Genomic DNA, 22,610 nt, shown 5'->3' with positions numbered 1-22,610 from the left:
TGAAAAACGAGTTTTCACGGTGATAATAACCGACAAAATAGGAACTTAAATTATACTATGTTAGTTCCATTGAGAATACAATCGATTGATTGATTAATCATTCAAATAAATGCTCTGAAAATGCACGCGGCCCACCCATCTGACCACTTAACATGGCAGCCGAATGGCTTAACCACTTGAACCCCAGCATGCCTGTTCCCACCCATCTGACCACTTAACATGGCAGCCGAATGGCTTAACCACTTGAACCCCAGCATGCCTGTTCCCACCCATCTGACCACTTAACATGGCAGCCGAATGGCTTAACCACTTGAACCCCAGCATGCCTGTTCCCACCCATCTGACCACTTAACATGGCAGCCGAATGGCTTAACCACTTGAACCCCAGCATGCCTGTTCCCACCCATCTGACCACTTAACATGGCAGCCGAATGGCTTAACCACTTGAACCCCAGCATGCCTGGTCCCCTGTTCCCCACCCATCTGACCACTTAACATGGCAGCCGAATGGCTTAACCACTTGAACCCCAGCATGCCTGTTCCCCTGTTCCCCACCCATCTGACCACTTAACATGGCAGCCGAATGGCTTAACCACTTGAACCCCAGCATGCCCACCCATCTGACCACTTAACATGGCAGCCGAATGGCTTAACCACTTGAACCCCAGCATGCCTGTTCCCGAGGGGGGAATACAGGTCTACAAGCTCACAATGTCTCGTATTGAGCTTATAGATTGGCTAGTTTCGGCAAAGTGATTTGGTGTAGATGGAGGGAAGCTGGAAGTATACCCTCACTAAAAACACCAGGACAACGCTCCACACGTCCCAGACTCTTCTCCCTTCTGGCTCCAACACTATGGAATGCACTTCCCATTGCAATCAGAACTGCAGCCTCACTCCCAATATGCCACCGTAGGCTGAAAACCCACCTCCATCTTAGCCCATAGCACTTGCCGTAGCACTTGCCCTAGCCCCGGTGACCTTACAGGCGTACGCCAAGGCTCAACGTATCTAACTTAGATAGCTAAACTAAATTTGACTGAGGGACTGCCATTGGATTTTTTTGAATTTTCGTTTTTTTTATGCCAAATGAAAGCAGGGAATCATAGCTTCAAATGATGTCTTGACATGAGTAATGTCTTGCAGAAAACAGCGAGTTGAGAAAACAGACTTGAAAGGTTCACTTCTGTGGTCTCTAACATTATTTATTTCATATTTACATGTCGATTTCAGCTCTGACACTTAGTTCAGACATGCTCTAGTATGTGAAGAGTCTGCCGATGCTATTAACTCATTTTGGAGTTTTACTTAAAGCTGGAATTTGCACGATGGCAGTCTCTCAGTCAAATCTGGTCACATTTTATGTAGACATACTGGTAGCACTATATAGTTACAATATATATGCATAGTTTCCACTGTTAGGTTCTTAGCTTACGTATGATTCATGATGACGATCTTTATGTAGGCCTATGTGATGATTACCATGTTTTTGTTTCTTGCTTACTGTAAGTCGCTCTGGATTTAGAGCGTCTGCTAAATGCCTACATTGTATTTTGTAAATTGTAAAAACTTGGCCTGTAGAACAGCATATTTTTGTTTACAGATGACAACATTATCGGGCTCTACTGAGATGGGCAGTTTGTTTGTAGTACACTTAACGTTTAAATACATATTTAACATAAAACTCTGGATGAGTCAAATCCTTGAGATTTGTGAAGTCTAGATAAATAAGACACTTTTCGGAATTATATGGCAATGCTATTTGAGTCAAACTGTGAAAAAGTTGACCAATTGGCAGGCTGACAATCCTACTGTCAGTGAAGGAACGAGCTTGTTCTACCGAGACAGAGCAGCCATCTGCCATCTGTCACTACTGTCATCTGGGATCTCTCTGCTTTGCATTTTTCCGCACACACACACGCACACACACGCGCACACACACACACACGCACACACACACACACACACACACACACACACAAAGGGCGGGCCACGAACGTTTTTTTTCTCCGCGATTTTCAAGTAGGCCCTGATCCAGCAAAAGTTGGGAACCGCTGATTCAGATTAAAGGGTCATGCTATTCTTCTCCAGACACCCCCACCAAGCTTTTAGTGCAAAAAGTAGTTCAAGTTCTGTTCCATTGTTATCCTACAATATAGAGAGAACAGAATACCAAACATCCACATACAAAGCTAGTATTTTACAGTGACATACTATTGTAAGAAATGATGAATATTCACTAAATCCTCAAATAAAAAGATCAAATACTGCACTTGACTTTGCCCTGTTGTGCACAAGGTGTTGCCTGTCCAGATCTGAAGAGAAGCATTCCATTCCCCAGATACGGACAGACTCCAAAGTGCGCCGGGCTGCTACCTACCCTACCCTACCTACACAAACATGTAATGTACTACAACTTATATGGTCATCACCATTAACTGGATTATCAAGATATTCACAAATGAATATGTCATATTAAAAAAAACGAATTCCAAAATGAATTGAAATTGACTAGTAAACTAGTTATAATAAAAAATAAAATAAGACAACGCATAATATCGCTGCAACGTGCGCCATTTACAAAGCAACAGAGCAGGTGAAAGGATGGTCAGGACAGTCATACTAGTGGTCAGTGGTGGACAGAGTACTCAACCCCAGTCGTTGAGTAGAAGTACAGATACTCCCGATCAAATAGTACTCGACTACGAGTGAAAGTCATTACTGCAATACTTTTTAAATACTTAGGTATTCCAAAGTACAAGCTTTTTAAAACTAAAAGGTACATTTTCTTTTTAATATCATTGTATTTACTATACATTTTTTTAAACGCTGTTCTACGAGTTCACAGCGCTGCACGATTATGAGCATGATATCCAACGCTATTTGCACTACTTTTGAAACAGGATTAATGTGTCCATTAAATGTCGTGGCGTGGAAGTCACAAGATTCCACACCTTAAAAAAAAGGTACATGTACTCAAAAAAAAACATTACTCAAGTAAATGTACTTTGTCCACCACTGCTAATGGAACAAAAGATGCTGCACTGCATGGTTGACAGTATTTGATCCAAAACAAAGAAACAAACAGTGAGAAAAGATCTGATATGGCAATATGGTGTATAAATGACCAGCGGAAAAGCATTTGTGTACAATTTTTTTGCTCATAATAAAGCTGGATTTATACTGTCGTACGATGGTGTCACATGTTGAAAATAGTACTAAGCTCGCCACGACCCATGAGCTTGTAGATCTGTTATGTGTTGGCTGCCACAGACTGTGAGGCCCACCGCGGACAAAATGTCATCTCCATCAAAGGATGCTTAAAATTGGAACTGATCCCCCATAATTACACTAAAGGGAAAGATCTGCCCTCGCAAAGTATTGGAAGGCCAACTCAGACGACGTTAAAGGGTTAATTACACCATCGCACGGCAGAGTATCACATCAAGCATTAGGTTGTTGTGCTCAATGAAAATCCCGCCAAAAGAAAAGCAGTCCAAACGACCACCAATACAAACCTTTGTGCACGCGTACCAGCGATTGATGCTGGAAACAACATCACGACTGACTTCCGTCTGTGCCGTCCCCCGGGGGGTGTAGTTGCCGCCCCGAATCTGACCTGTTTGTCTGTTTTGCACTTTTTTTCTTTTTCCCCACGAAAAAAAGACGTTATGTTTAAGGAACGGGAGCGAGCGGACGCAGGGAAGTCAGGGCTGGAGGGGCAACTTCACCCCAATGCGATAAGACGTTGCGAGAAAGAAAATGACATCATATCCTGTCCTAGGCGCATAATTCCTTCCTTTAGGATATCGTATGACAGAATCCGTCTTAAGTCCTTTGGTTGCTTTACCCGTCTGGAGAGGAAGGGGGGGGGGGGGACATGTTCCCCAGCCGTCTATTTCCAGTGACTTGGTTTTGTTTGTTTTCTTTTGTTTTGCAGTTTGAGGGCTGGGTGGAAGTCAATAACCTGACTCCGCCAGATGGGGCAGCAGAGAGTACACTGGGTTCCCCCCTCCTGCTCCCATCTGGGAACTCTCAGGCAGACTAGAAGCTCTAGAAGCCAATCAGCGGCAGCTAGAGGCGGGATCAAGGCAGCACTGTGTATGCCTTGATCCCGCCTCTAGCTGCCGCTGATTGGCCAGGCCGTTTGGTGGCCGGAGCATCAAGTCTGCCTGAGAGTTCCCAGATGGGAGCAGGAGGGGGGGGAACCCAGTGTACTCTCTGCTGCCCCATCTGGCAGAGTCAGGTTAGGGTGGAAGTCATCCCCAAGTAACGGATGTGTGTGTGCGAGAAGCGAGGGGTTCCATCATAGATATGCAAGCGTAGGTACCTCATTGGCCGCAGCCGTTTCTTGGAGTGACCCGTCATCGCGGCTGCCATATTTAGTAGGGGGAGCTGTGCCCACCCTCCCCACGTACAGTACAGTATATGTGCACTGTACTATGTCTGCGGTATTAAAACTCATGGTACAAATGTCAGTTATGTTATGATATAAGATACGTGGTTAAATTAAAACAAATGTGGATCATAACAAACACCCTTTCTTAAAGGTATATTCAGTGATTTCACTTCAATTCAAATATCACTTATTTTTTTTGTTTTGTTGTGATAATCCTCCTCTACTATAGAGTGTGCTGACCATATAAGGAGTTCCTCCCTGTGTCCCCAGTGAGCCCCTGGGGTCAAAAAACCGTAGGTTTCGTTTTTGGCTAGGTGGCCAAGTCTTCATCCAATCAGGATGAGAGGGGCCTTCCGCCAATCATGATCGAGCGGGGGCGGGCCTTGGTGTGCGTGCTGTTGGCCTGTTGCGTGTCCCCCCCACTGTAGGGCGTATCATGTGCACATCTTGTTACCGGGGCGGACCGGGGGGGTTTTTCCAAATCACCCAAATCACTGAATCCTCCTTTAAATACTGTAGGTAAAAACACTAATGGTTAAAACCCAGAAAAGAAGGTATACTTATATATACTTATATATACAACACAGACGTATTTCTGGACTTATGACAAGCCGTCACAATATGGAGGCGACGTTGACGTGTGGTCCAGAGCAGTGGCCAATGAGGCGTCTCTGTATTGACGTGTGGTCCAGAGCAGTGGCCAATGAGGCGTCTCCGCATTGACGTGTGGTCCAGAGCAGTGGCCAATGAGGCGTCTCCGTATTGACGTGTGGTCCAGAGCAGTGGCCAATGAGGCGTCTCCATATTGACGTGTGGTCCAGAGCAGTGGCCAATGAGGCGTCTCCGTATTGATGTGTCTGTGGGTTCGACGATGAGGCACTCTTCATGCATCCTTTCTTTAGCAGCTCAGTGGGATACGACACTGTTCGTCCAGAGGATACGACACTGTTCGTCCAGAGGATACGACACTGTTCGTCCAGAGGATACGACACTGTTCGTCCAGAGGATACGACACTGTTCGTCCAGAGGATACGACACTGTTCGTCCAGAGGATACGACACTGTTCGTCCAGAGGATACGACACTGTTCGTCCAGAGGATACGACACTGTTCGTCCAGAGCTCAGTGGGATACGACACTGTTCGTCCAGAGGTGTCATTTCAGGGGGAAAAATTTAGAGTGAAAAAAAAAAGCAATCGCTTCGTTATAAGTGTTTTTTTTCTTTTTAAATATAACATGTGACGATGATGATGTGTGTCACTGTCACATGCAGATTGCTGGACGTGGATTGAGACACACTCGGCGCCGATCTGGAATTCAGATTCACCCGAGAAAGAAAAAAAAGGTTCAATGCGAACGCTATGTCGGTTGTGGCAAATGCCCAAATGACGCCCCTGTGGGCACGTCGTCTCCCAGGGTCGTCTGCCGACACACAGATTAGGCCTCACCTTGGGCTGGCATGACATTAAAATGTACATTGTCCTTAAGGACAGTCTCTCATGGTCCAAAGACAAGGACAGTCTCTCATGGTCCAAAGACAAGGACAGTCTCTCATGGTCCAAAGACAAGGACAGTCTCTCATGGTCCAAAGACAAGGACAGTCTCTCATGGTCCAAAGACAAGGACAGTCTCTCATGGTCCAAAGACAGGGCTTCCATGTGCGTTGAGGAAACAACCCGTGTGAGGGCTTGGAATTAAGGGGGGGGGGGGGGGTCTCTCTCTCCCCTCATAAAGTATGTCTCTGCTTTGTGAAATGGGGGGGGGGGGGGGGGTACGAGGGGCCGGAGGAGGAGGTGTTTCAGAGGTGGGTCTCGTCCCTCGTCTCGGTGTTTAAGTCCTGCATGTTCCGGGTGGTGCCGCAACGGGACGGCATCGCCACCGACGGGGGCACGTCCTCTGGGACGTGGGCCAGCGGGTCCGAGCGGATGATATACCTGTACGGAAACAAACAGGAGAGAAGATTGAACAGCAGCAGCAACAACAGCAGAGGCACTGCATCCACTGCAACACAACAATAATAATGTTCTTTTTTACGCCGTCGTGCTGACATAGAGAGCCCATTAGAGACTGTTTGTGTTAGTCTGTGTGCATACAGAGCCCATTAGAGACTGTTTGTGTTATTCTGTGTGCATACAGAGCCCATTAGAGACTGTTTGTGTTATTCTGTGTGCATACAGAGCCCATTAGAGACTGTTTGTGTTATTCTGTGTGCATACAGAGCCCATTAGAGACTGTTATTATGTGTGCATACAGAGCCCATTAGAGACTGTTTGTGTTATTCTGTGTGCATACAGAGCCCATTAGAGGCTGTTTGTGTTATTATGTGTGCATACAGAGCCCATTAGAGACTGTTTGTGTTATTCTGTGTGCATACAGAGCCCATTAGAGACTGTTTGTGTTATTCTGTGTGCATACAGAGCCCATTAGAGACTGTTTGTGTTATTCTGTGTGCATACAGAGCCCATTAGAGACTGTTATTATGTGTGCATACAGAGCCCATTAGAGACTGTTTGTGTTATTCTGTGTTCATACAGAGCCCATTAGAGACTGTTTGTGTTATTCTGTGTGCATACAGAGCCCATTAGAGACTGTTTGTGTTATTCTGTGTGCATACAGAGCCCATTAGAGACTGTTATTATGTGTGCATACAGAGCCCATTAGAGACTGTTATTCTGTGTGCATACAGAGCCCATTAGAGACTGTTTGTGTTATTCTGTGTGCATACAGAGCCCATTAGAGACTGTTTGTGTTATTCTGTGTGCATACAGAGCCCATTAGAGACTGTTATTATGTGTGCATACAGAGCCCATTAGAGACTGTTTGTGTTATTCTGTGTGCATACAGAGCCCATTAGAGACTGTTTGTGTTATTCTGTGTGCATACAGAGCCCATTAGAGACTGTTTGTGTTATTCTGTGTGCATACAGAGCCCATTAGAGACTGTTATTATGTGTGCATACAGAGCCCATTAGAGACTGTTATTCTGTGTGCATACAGAGCCCATTAGAGACTGTTTGTGTTATTCTGTGTGCATACAGAGCCCATTAGAGACTGTTTGTGTTATTCTGTGTGCATACAGAGCCCATTAGAGACTGTTTGTGTTATTCTGTGTGCATACAGAGCCCATTAGAGACTGTTTGTGTTATTCTGTGTGCATACAGAGCCCATTAGAGGCTGTTTGTGTTATTCTGTGTGCATACAGAGCCCATTAGAGGCTGTTTGTGTTATTCTGTGTGCATACAGAGCCCATTAGAGGCTGTTTGTGTTATTCTGTGTGCATACAGAGCCCATTAGAGACTGTTTGTCTGTGTGCATACAGAGCCCATTAGAGGCTGTTTGTGTTATTCTGTGTGCATACAGAGCCCATTAGAGACTGTTTGTCTGTGTGCATACAGAGCCCATTAGAGGCTGTTTGTGTTATTCTGTGTGCATACAGAGCCCATTAGAGACTGTTTGTGTTATTCTGTGTGCATACAGAGCCCATTAGAGGCTGTTTGTGTTATTCTGTGTGCATACAGAGCCCATTAGAGGCTGTTTGTGTTATTCTGTGTGCATACAGAGCCCATTAGAGACTGTTTGTCTGTGTGCATACAGAGCCCATTAGAGGCTGTTTGTGTTATTCTGTGTGCATACAGAGCCCATTAGAGACTGTTTGTGTTATTCTGTGTGCATACAGAGCCCATTAGAGGCTGTTTGTGTTATTCTGTGTGCATACATAGCCCATTAGAGACTGTTTGTGTTATTCTGTGTGCATACAGAGCCCATTAGAGACTGTTTGTGTTATTCTGTGTGCATACAGAGCCCATTAGAGACTGTTTGTGTTATTCTGTGTGCATACAGAGCCCATTAGAGACTGTTTGTGTTATTCTGTGTGCATACAGAGCCCATTAGAGGCTGTTTGTGTTATTCTGTGTGCATACAGAGCCCATTAGAGACTGTTTGTGTTATTATGTGTGCATACAGAGCCCATTAGAGACTGTTTGTGTTATTCTGTGTGCATACAGAGCCCATTAGAGACTGTTTGTGCCCAGTCAGTCGGTGGCAGCATAATATTCTTACACGACGTCGTTGAGCTCCAGCATGGTGTCGGGAGGAGGGTTGATGAGCACGTAGGACAGCGTGTTCTGGTGGTCGTTCATCTCGTCTGAAACAGAGAAGCAGGCGGGACCTTCACAGCTGCGACCCGAGCCCTGCCGGGACCTCCCTCATTACACACTACATTAGCCAGCAAATGAGCCCCTCTCTAACCACTGTAAGATGAGAACTCCTCTGTCAAAAGATGACGAAGTATATTATTAAACCCGTGTAGATTTATGAAGAAAGTGACAAAGAAGACCCTGCGACAAATCCCTCTTATCTGGAAATGGCTTGGATCATATTTGCCGGCTCTAAATATGGGGATTTTTACAGATCAATGAAGTCGGCGAATGATTCACCTGCTCTATTCTGTTTCAGCTATCTTCTTATAGTGTTCCACTTTGAAACACATTTTAACGTACCTACTCTGGCTTTTGTGAGCTCTCTAACTTGCTTGTTTCAATATTTAGATATTTGATATTCAAAACTTTGAAATTCAATACATGGAGTTTGAAGTTCAATTGGCTTGTATAGGAGGGGGCGTGTCTGATGCGTGTGGCCGTGTGTGTGTGTGTGTGTGTGTGTGTGCGTGTGCATGTGCGTGTGTGTGTGTGTGTGCGTGCGTGTGTGTGTGTGCTTGCGCGTGTAAGCGTGCGTGCATGTGTATGTGTGTGTGTGTGTGTGTGTGTGTGTGTGTGTTAATTGTAGAATTATTTTACCTGTTAACCCTGTGATCAAGACACACAGAGACATGTTTAGGTGCGGTGGTGGTGGGGGGGTTCGTACCCTGGTTTGGGGGGCTCATGTAGGGGGGGGGGAACAGAGGAGGACAGAATGTGTGCCTATATAACAACCCACCTGATCGAGGCCCTTTACAAAGCCAGGCGGGGTGGAAAAGAGAGAAGGGCTAACCGTTAACTCACAGGGAGGCCATGTCCGGTTCGGGGGAGAGGAGGGTTTGTTTTTCTTTTGGCATGCTGGTTGCCACAAGCGCACTCCATGCGCGGCATCACAAGGACGCACGTACGGTTAACTATAACATGCACACAGCTTCCCGCATAGCAATCACCACCATCACCATCATCGCCATCGGAATCCATCACATTCCCTTTGTTGTTGCAACCTGCACATTCCAGGACCGGGACTGAAACATTCCAGGACCGGGACTAAAACAGCACAAACGGAGACACGGGATATAGGGATATATTATTGGCACATTACCGTGCCCAGATCGCCATGCCGACGCTCGGTACCCACTGCCCTCCCCTGATACCACCTACAGCCCCCCCCCCCCAGAACAAACTGAGAGTGAAGCAGAAACACATTGGCAGTGTGTGGTAGTGGAAGGTGTCCGTCCGTGTTCTGCGCCGTCAACTAATCGTTCCCAGGTCCAAATGGGTTAATGAACTTGACCTTCCATCCACAGGCCCCGCCCCCATGCTCTCTGCTCCACTCTTAAAGCCTTCCATCCACAGGCCCCGCCCCCATGCTCTCTGCTCCACTCTTAAAGCCAAGCTCCACACAGTACAACCCTCAGTGCTAATTGGTTCTTCGCTTAAAGGGGAATTTCTCCCTAAACCTTTTTTTACAAAAGTAAGTTGATAATTATGTATATTGACCAAAAACAAATATTAAAACAAAATAAAGATATAGGGGAGCTGGGGCTGCAGCTGGAGATGAAGCTGGGGCTGGAGGGGTCTAACGCTAAAACTGGAGGGGTCTAACGCTAAAACTAACCTGACGGCCTGGGCGCCTCTGAATAGCGGTGCGCTTTATTGTCCTGCTGTTCTGAGGGACGGGGGGGGCACTGTTAAACCTCAGAGGCCCACGTACGGTGGTCATTTAGCACAAACTATAGAGCATTACTACGTAGCTACGAGACATAAACAATGACATACTGACTGTATGCGTTATATCTCCATCAATATAATAAACATCTAACATCTGTGTAGGGGGTATATTAGAGCCACGCCCACAGCCCCGCCCCCTTTCAGAACGTCGAGGGCACCAGGAAATAACCCCCCGTTCGTTTTCCCCCATAGACGTATTTTTTTTTTTTTTATTAGAAGCATTTATTTTATAAAGACCTTTAAACATCGGACAAAGCCAACTCAGCAGGTGACAACTCATAAACACATTTTTTTGGGCCCAACAAATAATCAGAAAGAAAAAAACGGTTGTACCCTGCCCTTTTTTCATGGAGCTCATAGCTGAAGTTCAGGAGCAGGACCACACCTCCAACTAGGAGCAGGACCACACCTCCAACTAGGAGCAGGACCACACCTCCAACTAGGAGGAGGAGTTCAGGAGCAGGACCACACCTCCAACTAGGAGGAGGAGTTCAGGAGCAGGACCACACCTCCACCTAGGAGGAGGAGTTCAGGAGCAGGACCACACCTCCAACTAGGAGGAGGAGTTCAGGAGCAGGACCACACCTCCAACTAGGAGTGTCAAAAAAGTTTGACGAATTAGAATCGCGATTCCCGTTATGAACGATTCAAAATCGATTAATAATTTCCAAAAATCGTTTTTTTGTTCTGGTTACAGTTTTCACTACATGGTGTTTCTGATATGAAATGTAAGCTTACCCTAATCACGTTTTTGGGTTGAGAATCAAGTTGAATCGATCGATTTTGAATCGAATCGTGACCCCAAGAATCGGAATCGAATCGAATCCACCCCCACCTCCTATCAAGCCACCTCCAATCGGGTCACCTCCACCTGTGTATATAAAGCCCATGATCCAACCTCCGGTTCTCCCCCCGTTCTCGCTTTCGTCATCCCACCCCCCCCCCACCCTAATTCTCATCCTACTCCCTCTAACATCTCCTATAACAGATCCCTAAGGGGGGGTTCGTCGTGCCCGGGAGGAGCACGGCGGATCCCCGAAGCCTCCCCACCTCGGCTCAAATTACCCGACGTCCAGCTGGACGGCCAGACGACCCGTCGCGGGTCATCTTTGTTCCGTTCATCGTGCGTTCCTTCATCGTGTCATGATGCATCTTTCTGTTAATAAAATCTGTTAACCCATTTTGGGGCGGGAACCCCTTTTAGTGTTTTAAACATTGTTATAATTTAGCTATTGAAAAATAGCAGATCTACAAGCTCATAGCGCGCCACCGAGTGGCGCGCTATGAGCTTGTAGGTCTGCTATTTTTGAAAAATCGTGAAAATATTTATTTTCACGATTTTTTATAACTGGAGGATTTAGACTTGAGGTCAGGCCTAAATGTGTTAAATGTCCTCATTGGTGGTCCTTGATAGTGAAGTCTTTCTAATTATCTGTTCGGCCCCAGAAAATGGGTTTATTGTCATGAGTTGTTGGTGTTGGCATTGTCCGATGCTTTAAACTAAAGGTCTTTAAATAAAAACCTTTTGAAACGTCTATGGGGAAAATGACGCTCTATAGCACTGGTGAAAACACTAGAGGTCGCTGTTCTCAATGTCACTGAGTCCATGGGAGGGTGTTCACACTGGCAGCGATAAGATACAGGCTACCATCCATGTCCAATGGAAGCCAGCCACATGAAGATACAACGATTGTTACAAAGATACAAAGCTTCTACAAGATGTGTATAGCTTTGTATGTTCATCTGGAACCAAAATGGCTCCGTATGGGTCTGTAACTTTAACCCATTTTGAGCGGGAACCCCTTTTGGGGTTACATACATTATGTTATAATTTAGCTATTGAAAAATAGCAGATCTACAAGCTTGTAGGTCTGCTATTTTTGAAAAATCGTTAAAATGTGCCTCAAATCTTTCAGAATAGTTTTTCTTTTGACGTCATGCCTGAATGGGTTAACTCAGAGAGTGTACATTTGTACGCTCTCTGAGTTAAATAACCATTTTTTTACAGTGTAGATTGGGGTCCCAGTTTTACAGTGTAGATTGGGGTCCCAGTTTTACAGTGTAGATTGGGGTCCCAGTTTTACAGTGTAGATTGGGGTCCCAGTTTTACAGTGTAGATTTGGGTCCCAGTTTTACAGTGTAGATTTGGGTCCCAGTTTTACAGTATAGATTTGGGTCCCAGTTTTACCGTGTAGATTTGGGTCCCAGTTTTACCGTGTAGATTGGGGTCCCAGTTTTACAGTGTAGATTTGGGTCCCAGTTTTACAGTGTAGATTGGGCTCCCAGTTTTACAGTGTAGATTTGGGTCCCAGTTTTACAGTGTAGATTGGGGTCCCAGTTTTACAGTGTAGATTGGGGTCCCAGTTTTACAGTGTAGATTTGGGTCCCAGTTTTACAGTGTAGATTTGGGTCCCAGTTTTACAGTGTAGATTTGGGTCCCAGTTTTACAGTGTAGATTTGGGTCCCAGTTTTACAGTGTAGATTGGGGTCCCAGTTTTACAGTGTAGATTTGGGTCCCAGTTTTACAGTGTAGATTGGGGTCCCAGTTTTACAGTGTAGATTGGGGTCCCAGTTTTACAGTGTAGATTTGGGTCCCAGTTTTACAGTGTAGATTGGGGTCCCAGTTTTACAGTGTAGATTTGGGTCCCAGTTTTACAGTGTAGATTGGGGTCCCAGTTTTACAGTGTAGATTGGGGTCCCAGTTTTACAGTGTAGATTTGGGTCCCAGTTTTACAGTGTAGATTTGGGTCCCAGTTTTACAGTGTAGATTGGGGTCCCAGTTTTACAGTGTAGATTTGGGTCCCAGTTTTACAGTGTAGATTTGGGTCCCAGTCCCAGAGATAAAACAAAACAAGAAAATCATATCAAATGGTGGCCGGTGGCAGAACATTATCAAAGTAAGCTTTGAGGTTGAGGTTGAGGATCACTTCTCAAAGGAACAACACAATGTTGTATAATTATACTGTTGTAATATACAGTTGTAATACTGGCATTGATGTTGTTGTTGTTGTTGTTGTATGTGTGTTGTAATACTGCACACAGGTTACCTTGCAAATATCCTAGATTTACTCGATTCATCACATCGCTCGCTGTGAGATTAGAAACATCCTCTACACACGGCAAAGATAAGGGAAGACGGAGCAGTTCAGAAAGAGAAAGAAAGAAAGAGAAAGAAAGAGAAAGGAAGGAGGGAAAAGAAAACAAAGAAGTAATAAAGCACCAGGCAGCATTTTGAACTTGTTTTTGTGTTAATCAAAGAAGAGCGTTAGGAGAGGATGCAAAGAGTAAGGCAAGAAATAACAAGAAGACATGCAGTGGTGTGATAGCCTGGCTAATAAGCCAGACTCAAATCACACTGTCGTGTGCTATTTGAGTCTGGAGATGCTGTGTATGGATCTTGTTTCCCGGGGGGGCGGGTTCAAACATTTTCTCTTTGACGCAATTGGTCAGAGCTACTGTCAGTCAAAGGTCTCAAGCATTGAACGTCACTGTACCAAAGCCCGCCCATATTGCATACCGTGTCCCGATTGGCCACACCAGTTCTCTGGTGTAGGAAATGGGCGTACAATTGAGCCTCTCCAGACCGTAATCCGCCGGCAGGCAGTTTCTTTTTGCCAACGGCTGATTGGGTCTGGCTTATTAGCCAGGCTACCCCCTCCCCTCATGATGCCCCCCCTCCCCTCATGATGCCCTAGGCTGATTCGGTCTGGCTTATTAGCCAGGCTAGTGGTGTGAGGCCTGATTCATATTCCGCTGCGTGGCCGTGTTGTGTGCAGAGAATGTAATAATAGCAGGTCTACAACAAGTGGAAGAAGTACTCAGATTGTTCTACTTAACCCATTTTGACCTGAGATCAGATTCTAAAAAATGTCTTCTACATCCTGACAGTTTTCTGAAAAAGCTATGTTTCTATTTCAGTGGTTCTTCGATTTTTCAAAAATAGCAGATCTACAAGCTCATAGCGCACCACCGAGTGGCGCGCTATGAGCTTGTAGATCTGCTATTTTTCAATAGCTAAAGCATAACATAATGCTAACACCAAAAGGGGTTTCCGCCCCCAAAATGGGTTAAGTAAAAGTAGCAATACCACCAATGTCCACCATGTAAAAATACAACATTTTACGTGAGAAAAAGTACACAACAGTGTTTAGCGGATCTACAAGCTCACAATGTGACGCACCGTGAGCTTGTATATATATTGCCGAATAGCCAAAGTACGGAAGATAAAGGGAGAGAAGAACGCAAGGCCAAATGCAGTCGGAGTTCAGAAAGGTGAGGTTCGGGGGTATAAAGTGTGAAAGGTTCGGGGGTATAAATGTGAAAAGGTTCGGGGGTATAAATGTGAAAAGGTTCGGGGGTATAAATGTGAAAAGGTTCGGGGGTATAATTGTGAAAGGTTCGGGGGTATAAAGGTTCGGGGGTATAAAGGGTTGGTTCGGGGGTATAAAGGGTTGGTTCGGGGGTATAAAGGGTTAGGTTCGGGGGTATAAAGGGTTAGGTTCGGGGGTATAAAGGGTTAGGTTTGGGGGTATAAAGGGTTAGTTTCGGGGGTATAAAGGGTTAGGTTTGGGGGTATAAAGGGTTAGGTTTGGGGGTATAAAGGGTTAGGTTCGGGGGTATAAAGGGTTAGGTTCGGGGGTATAAAGGGTTAGGTTCGGGGGTATAAAGGGTTAGGTTCGGGGGTATAAAGGGTTAGGTTCGGGGGTATAAAGGGTTAGGTTCGGGGGTATAAAGGGTTAGGTTCGGGGGTATAAAGGGTTAGGTTTGGGGGTATAAAGGGTTAGGTTCGGGGGTATAAAGGGTTAGGTTCGGGGGTATAAAGGGTTGGTTCGGGGGTATAAAGGGTTAGGTTCGGGGGTATAAAGGGTTAGTTTCGGGGGTATAAAGGGTTAGTTTCGGGGGTATAAAGGGTTAGTTTCGGGGGTATAAAGGGTTGGTTCGGGGGTATAAATGTGAAAGGTTCGGGGGTATAAAGGGTTAGTTTCGGGGGTATAAAGGGTTAGGTTTGGGGGTATAAAGGGTTAGTTTCGGGGGTATAAAGGGTTAGGTTCGGGGGTATAAAGGGTTAGGTTTGGGGGTATAAAGGGTTAGGTTCGGGGGTATAAAGGGTTAGGTTCGGGGGTATAAAGGGTTAGGTTTGGGGGTATAAAGGGTTAGGTTCGGGGGTATAAAGGGTTAGTTTCGGGGGTATAAAGGGTTAGGTTTGGGGGTATAAAGGGTTAGTTTCGGGGGTATAAAGGGTTAGGTTCGGGGGTATAAAGGGTTAGGTTTGGGGGTATAAAGGGTTAGGTTCGGGGGTATAAAGGGTTAGGTTCGGGGGTATAAAGGGTTAGGTTTGGGGGTATAAAGGGTTAGGTTCGGGGGTATAAAGGGTTAGGTTTGGGGGTATAAAGGGTTAGTTTCGGGGGTATAAAGGGTTAGGTTCGGGGGTATAAAGGGTTAGGTTCGGGGGTATAAAGGGTTAGTTTCGGGGGTATAAAGGGTTAGGTTCGGGGGTATAAAGGGTTAGGTTCGGGGGTATAAAGGGTTAGGTTCGGGGGTATAAAGGGTTAGGTTCGGGGGTATAAAGGTTCGGGGGTATAAAGGGTTAGGTTCGGGGGTATAAAGGTTCGGGGGTATAAAGGGTTGGTTCGGGGGTATAAAGGGTTAGGTTCGGGGGTATAAAGTGCTCTTGCATCCTCATGCAAGCATACGGGCATGCATGGGTTTATGCACATGGCGTTGTGTGATCATGGCTCCATATATACTCAAATGTATGCAGCAAAGATGTAAATAGACCTGGTGGTAGGGCATTCACTTCTAGTCATTTTTACTAGTTGACTAGTTGCCTAGTTTAATAGTCGACTAGTCGACTAGTTGTTTAACCACCTATTATGTTTAAAATAAAGAAAGAAAAAAAAAACTTTTTTTTTTAAATAAATATTTGTACATTTAAAAACTGTGTACATTGGTGACTATAACTATAATCTACCTGATTTTGAGGTCTACAAAATCGGGAAAAAAATAAAAAATAAAAAAAATAAACTTTTTTTTTTCTTCTTATGAACTAGTCAACTAGTACCAACACGGTCGACTAGTGGATTTACTAGTCGACTAGTTTACTGGTGACACTTTCTATATGAAGCTCATGCATAGAATATTATAGTAGATTGCACTATAATCTATTTACAACACCGAATCATTATGGTTAAAAGCGCTTTAAATGTTTTATCATGATAATCACACCACCGGAGCGGTGGTCGCCTCACCACCGGAGCGGTGGTCGCCTCACCACCGGAGCGGTGGTCGCCTCACCACCGGAGCGGTGGTCACCTCACCGTCACCCCACCACCGAAAATCCAGACTATGAATGAGCCTTTAGCGTGAAGGTGATGGCAGTTGCACGGTGGTGCATGGATCAGCCATACAACCATAGACCTTGTCATTGGAACTGCGTTCCAAAAGGAACGGCCCAAGTTGTATTGCCCGTCGTCAGCTACTGATATTCACAAACACTGCAACCAGAAATAAACTTGGACCTCTTGAAAACACTTAGGTTGTCAAGTGTGACAAATGGTCTATAGAACAGGCAATGAGATGAGGAAGATGGATGGAACAGTACAAGTGCATACTCACTCGTTACATAATAAAAACACCTTGTTGTAACATCCATCAAGTTAGCGCTAAATTCATGTGGATCACCCTGATGATTACAATGTCATTTATTTTGTCACGATGGTGAATTATTTCCGCCTTTTTAAACTGTTTTTATTGTATTGTGACACTTTCTTTGGCAATGTAAATGTTTGTTTTCTCACGCCAATAAAGCTCCTTTGAATTGAAATTGAATTATGAATTAGCCAATTTTGCCTAACCTAAAGCCTATTTTATACTTAGTTGAGCACTCGATGCACACCGACAATAACCTACCAGCTATTTTCGGTATGTTTGGCCAGGCGTGCAACTAAGTGTAAACCAGGCATGCGTCCAACATGGCGTTCTGTCCGGAACACCTGCTTGCTGCTGCTGCTGTGCTTTGAGCGCTCCGGGCTTACCGTAGCCCACGGTGGGCAGTCCCAGGTGCTTCATGCGGTTCTTGACGAGCTCGGAGAGCTCCTGCCTCTCGGAGCGGCGGTACAGGTTGAGGCGCTGCTGGGAGATGCGCTCGGCGCGGCTGGGCGGCTTGGCGCTCTTCCGGCTGAGGCGCCGCGCCCACTGCATGCTCTTCTTCCTCAGCAGCGGGTGCTCCGACTGGTCGCTGCTGGTTGGAGCAACGCTGCCGTTGTCAGTGGTGTTGGATGTTGGACATTTTTAATTTAGTTTAGTTTTATTTAGTTTTAGTCACATTTTAGTCACCTGGAGTGTTTTAGGTCTGTTTTAGTCTAGTTTTAGTAGACTAAATGAATTGATTTAGTCGACTGAAATGTATTTTGGCGGTCCTTGATGCCGTCGTAATGGCTGTTTTTACACTTTCCGAAAATGTAGATTTAGTCGACTAAAACTAGACTAACACTGAAACATTCCGGGTGACTAAAATGTGACTAAGACTAAATGAAAACTATTCAAGAGACTATGGGGCTGTATTGTGAGTGTCCTAAGTACCAGGTCTTATGACTTAAAGGGATAGTTCAGATTTTTTGAACTTAAGTTGTATGAAATACTTGCCATTAATATAGTGGTTGCAACTGTATTAATTGATTGCCCGAGTCCCATGGTGGGAGTTCTGCTCTGGTTTTGGTGAAATATCAAGTAGTTCCGGTCATTTTGTGGGGGGCACTGCCACGCAGTAAAAGTAAATTAATCCACAAAACGAACGTAATTTGTATTGTTGACCTATTTTTTAAATATTAGTGCAACTTTCGTTATTTTTTTACCCCTCTATCACACAGAACTATGTTTTTTGTGTCCATATCACTACGCCCAAAAAATAGTTCCATGTGATAGAGGGGTCAAAGTTGAACGAAAGTCGCGCTAATATTTTAGAAATAGGTCAACAATACAAATTACGTTCGTTTTGTGGATTAATTTACTTTTACTGCGTGGCCCCCAGTGCCCCCCACAAAATGACCGGAACTACTTAATATTGACCAAAACCAGAGCAGAACTCCCACCACAGGACTCGGGCAATCAATTAATACAGTTGCAACCACTATATTAATGGCAAGTATTTCATACAACTTAAGTTAAAAAAATCTGAACTATCCCTTTAAAGCTGCTATAAGCAATAATATGTCAAAATATGAATGACCTTTTTATTTTCTATTTTTTTGGTATTCAGACAGCCAGCAATGAGTAGAACGCTCCGAAAAATAATTTAGTCTCTGTGACACATCTAGGGGCCACAATCTGCATTCAAAGATGTTCCTAGAAGCTTTGTCATTGGTCGAAAAAAACCCGGTCGCAGTGACTAACCAATCAGGAAGCAGACAGGCAAATCGACCAATGACAAAGCTTCTAGGAAAATCTTTGAATGCAGATTGCCGCCCCTAGATGTGTCACAGAGACTACATTTTTTTGGGGAGCGTTCTACCCATTGCTGGTTGTCTGAATACCAAAAAAATAAAAAATAAAAAGTTCATTAAAATGTTGACATATTATTGCTTATAGCAGCTTTAACTTAAGACCTGGAGGTGTGGCCAATGCTGTGTGGCCACTCAAAATAGCTAAACAGCATTGGCCACGCCTCCAGGTCTTAAGTTAAGTCATAAGACCTGGTACTTAAGACACGCATAATACTGCCCTATGACTATAAAACATCACTGACTCTACCAACCTGGCGGTGGAGTAGCGGTGTCCGGCCGTCTTGTTGTCCTCCCCTCGCTCCTCGCCCTCCTCCACGTTGATGGAAACCTGAGACTACGAGAGGGGGGGGGGGGATGAGGGGGTTAAAACCTCTTGAGCCCGCCGTCCACCTCATGAACAGCTCTCAGCGGGTCAATGGAGACCCAATTGGTCTCCAGTTCCAACTCCCACGTTTTTGATTCCCCCCCCTGGGGTTTAAGAGGTTAACCCACTTAGAGCTGACGTCAAAAAAAAAAAAGAATCTTCTAAATCCTCCAAATATTTTCACGGTTTTTCAAAAATAGCAGACCCACAAGCTCGTAGCGCGCCACGTCTGCTATTTTTCAATAGCTAATAGTTTAAAACACCAAAAGGGGTTCCCGCCCAAAATGGGTTACAGCAGGGGTTCTCAACCCGTGCTGTAAAAAAAAAAAAAAAATGTTTTTTTAAATTTTATTTTCACGATTTTTCAAAAATAGCAGACCTACAAGCTCGTAGCGCGCCACTCGGTGGCGCGCTATGAGCTTGTAGATCTGCTATTTTTCAATAGCTAAATTATAACAATGCTTAAAACACCAAAAGGGGTTCCCGCCCAAAATGGTTTAAGGTTATTGTAGCAGTCAATTTATATTGGGGGTCGGGAGGGGGCGGGGTGGGGGTCCCGAGACATTGCCAAAGCATTTCCGGGGGTCCCCGGCCAAAAACGTTGAGAACCCCTGGGTTACAGCATTACGATCATTGGATGATCAGAAGGCAGTGGCAGCTGGCAGGATTAAAACAAAAACAAAAACAGCCAAATCAATGATCTTACCTGTGATTGTCCGTTCTTGCACTGAGACCAGGGGGGGCGGGGAGGGACACACCCAGCAAAATGACAGATGGGGGAGCACCAAGGGATGGGGGAGCACCGATGGGGAGCACAGATGGGGAGCACCAAGCCAGCACGCATTAAAATACAGTAAAAAACACAGAGCATACAGTAAAATCCTGATTGTTTAAATGAACTCTGAAAGAGGACAATTGGAGCCTTACATTAATAACAATGATCTAGTGAATTAATCAGGAATTTTCTGTGTGTATCCGTAGCAACACGGAGCCACCAGGGGGTGATGTTTTTCCTACAAAAGCGCAAATGTTTCATTCTCAGAATGACACATTTTTATTTTTTTTTAAAAAACAGACAATGTGCCTATACTTTTGAAAACAGCGGATCCACCAGCTCACGCCATGCACGTCACATTGTGTATTTGTAGATCAGATATTTTCAAAACATTTTCACAAAATACCACCAATATTGAAATGCCCAGAATAGGGTTTAAAGTGATTTAGTCTGATCCAATTTGCCTGTAAAAAAAAAAGAGAAAAAAAAAAAAGAAGCAGTTTGGCAGATCAATATTGGCAATTTTGGCACCTGTGAGTCATAACAAGTGCAGCGTATAAGCCAAGGACAATAAAAGAACGACAATCATCAGGGAAAGCAGCGTAGAAGAACCAAGGCCTGACTCACACCTTCGCATCTAGCATACAACATTGTTGGATGGTGATAAATATCGTCGAGACGATTTAATGACTCCACAATATGCCTTTTCAGATATATCGGATATAGGCCCGATATATCGTGAATCGTGATACAGTGAATGTACATTCTATGATTTGCAAATTTTGCAGTTATTTTTTTTAAATCATTTTTATCCCACAATTTTGTAACCCATTTTTCACCCCTGTGTCAATTATCTAATGTGGTCCTGGGCTCTACACACCCTCCGCCAAACTGGGGAGAGCAACGGACTTGAAGTCGCTCCTTTACACCTGACAGGGGGGAGTTTCCCTGGTTGGACGTAGCGCGTGGAAGGAACACGTTATTCCAACCGGTTCCTTTCCCCTCCATCAGGCGCCCCATGATTTGCAGTTGTATTTGGGAGTAAATGGCTTTTCATTTGTGTTACCTTGTAGGTGCTTGTACTGTTGAGTAACTTAACCATAACAAACGTGTGAAATAATATTGTGATAATATTGTGTATCATGACACTGTTTGAAAACAAATCGTGATATTATATTTTTCCATATCGCCCACCCCTCTCTCTCTCTCTATCTCTCTCTATCTCTCTCTCTCTCTCTCTCTCTCTCTCTCTCTCTACCTCTCTCTCTACCTCTCTCTACCTCTCTCCCCCTCTATCTCTCTCTCTCCCTCTCTCTCAGTCATGCCGTACCGTACCGTACCTCTGAGGAGGAGAACATGTGGGACTCGGTGCGGTAGATCCCGATGGGGATCTCGGCGCTGGAGGAGCACAGCTTCTGGAACAGTCTGCCATACGTCCGGATCCACAGGTCCTCCTCCGTCACCTTCATCTGAGGGTCGGAGCAGAACCGCATTCAGGACGTGAAGCAGCGCTGTGCATCATACATGCGCAACACAATTTTATACAGTATGTAGTCGGACTCGGGCTCCTTATTGCTCCATCTGTGGCTCAGCTAAGAAGTCCTTGGCCTTGAAGAGCCCTGCGTTGGAGGCTGCTTACCGCACACAGGTAGCCGGAGCCCGGTGTGGTGTCCAGGCCCAGCAGCAGTCTGGCGATGGGGATCATGTAGTCCTTGACAAACGACTGTTGGAAAAAGAGGGGACAGAAGTCAGGTCAGCCCAGTGTGTAGTCGGAGGTGAGCTTCCCTCCCCCGAGGGAACATATAGGAGAACCCATGCGTGGCCGAGGCTGAGCGGAGGATGTCCAGCGTTCCAGCCACAGCCTGTTCCAGCGTTCGAAGCGGACACGGCCAGGCGGCCGGTATCAGCCTTGCTAGTCGCCTTGGTAGTCGCCGCACTTGTCGACTCATCAGACTTATAAACAACAACAACTGAACACATTACAAACAACTGTTTGTAATTTAAGCAGGTTTTTTTTTTTAACATAGATCACTCTTCTCAAAAATGATAATGGTAAATGGTAAATGGTGCATTTATATAGCGCCTTTATCCAAGGCGCTTTACATAGATTGTGCATTACATTCACCCATTCACACACACATTCATACACCGATTGCGGCGGAAGCCATGCAAGGTACCAACCAGCACATCGGGAGCAATTTGGGGTTCAGTGTCTTGCCCAAGGACACTTCGACATGTAGACAGGAGGAGCCGGGATTCGAACCGCCGACCCATGGATCATTGGACGACCTGCTCTACCTCCTGAGCCACAGACTCCCTGATTTTATATGACATGAAGAAACTGAAATGAATAGTAATTCAACGACTTAGCCTCCGTCACGGTTAGACTTAGCCTCCGTCACGGTTAGACTTAGCCTCCGTCACGGTTAGACTTAGCCTCCGTCACGGTTGGTCACAATTCTATGAAGATGAGTTGAAAAGTGGTGAAAGTGGTCCTGTAAGTTCAAGTGCTATTTCCAGTGGTTCAGGTGATACAGTATGTATAGATACAGTATGTATAGATACAGAGTAAATACAATGGAAATTGTTTTGCTCAGAGCATTCTCAGTCTTACATACACAGGACATAAACAAACATCTATAGTGC

The 22,610-nt window shown here is 45.1% G+C and overlaps 1 protein-coding gene across 1 annotated transcript in view; it reads right to left on the bottom strand.

Moving 5' to 3' along the window:
* Positions 1-6,196: 6,196 nt before the first annotated feature.
* Positions 6,197-22,610, bottom strand: part of LOC306933679 (uncharacterized protein) — a gene marked incomplete at both ends in the record, with an annotated part of 243,238 nt that continues 226,824 nt past the window's right edge. Inside the window, 7 exons of the mRNA XM_079515989.1 lie at positions 6,197-6,332; positions 8,457-8,573; positions 13,365-13,434; positions 17,359-17,561; positions 19,077-19,159; positions 21,305-21,433; positions 21,604-21,687. Coding sequence (XP_079372115.1) covers positions 6,197-6,332; positions 8,457-8,573; positions 13,365-13,434; positions 17,359-17,561; positions 19,077-19,159; positions 21,305-21,433; positions 21,604-21,687 — 822 coding nt within the window. The remainder of the gene's footprint in view (positions 6,333-8,456; positions 8,574-13,364; positions 13,435-17,358; positions 17,562-19,076; positions 19,160-21,304; positions 21,434-21,603; positions 21,688-22,610) is intronic.

Source organism: Electrona antarctica, assembly GCF_951216825.1.
Source record: "Electrona antarctica genome assembly, chromosome: 12".
Taxonomy (NCBI): Eukaryota; Metazoa; Chordata; class Actinopteri; order Myctophiformes; family Myctophidae; genus Electrona; species Electrona antarctica.
The sequence above is the reverse complement of the archived record's forward strand: the minus strand, read 5'-3'. Positions and strand labels throughout refer to the sequence as shown.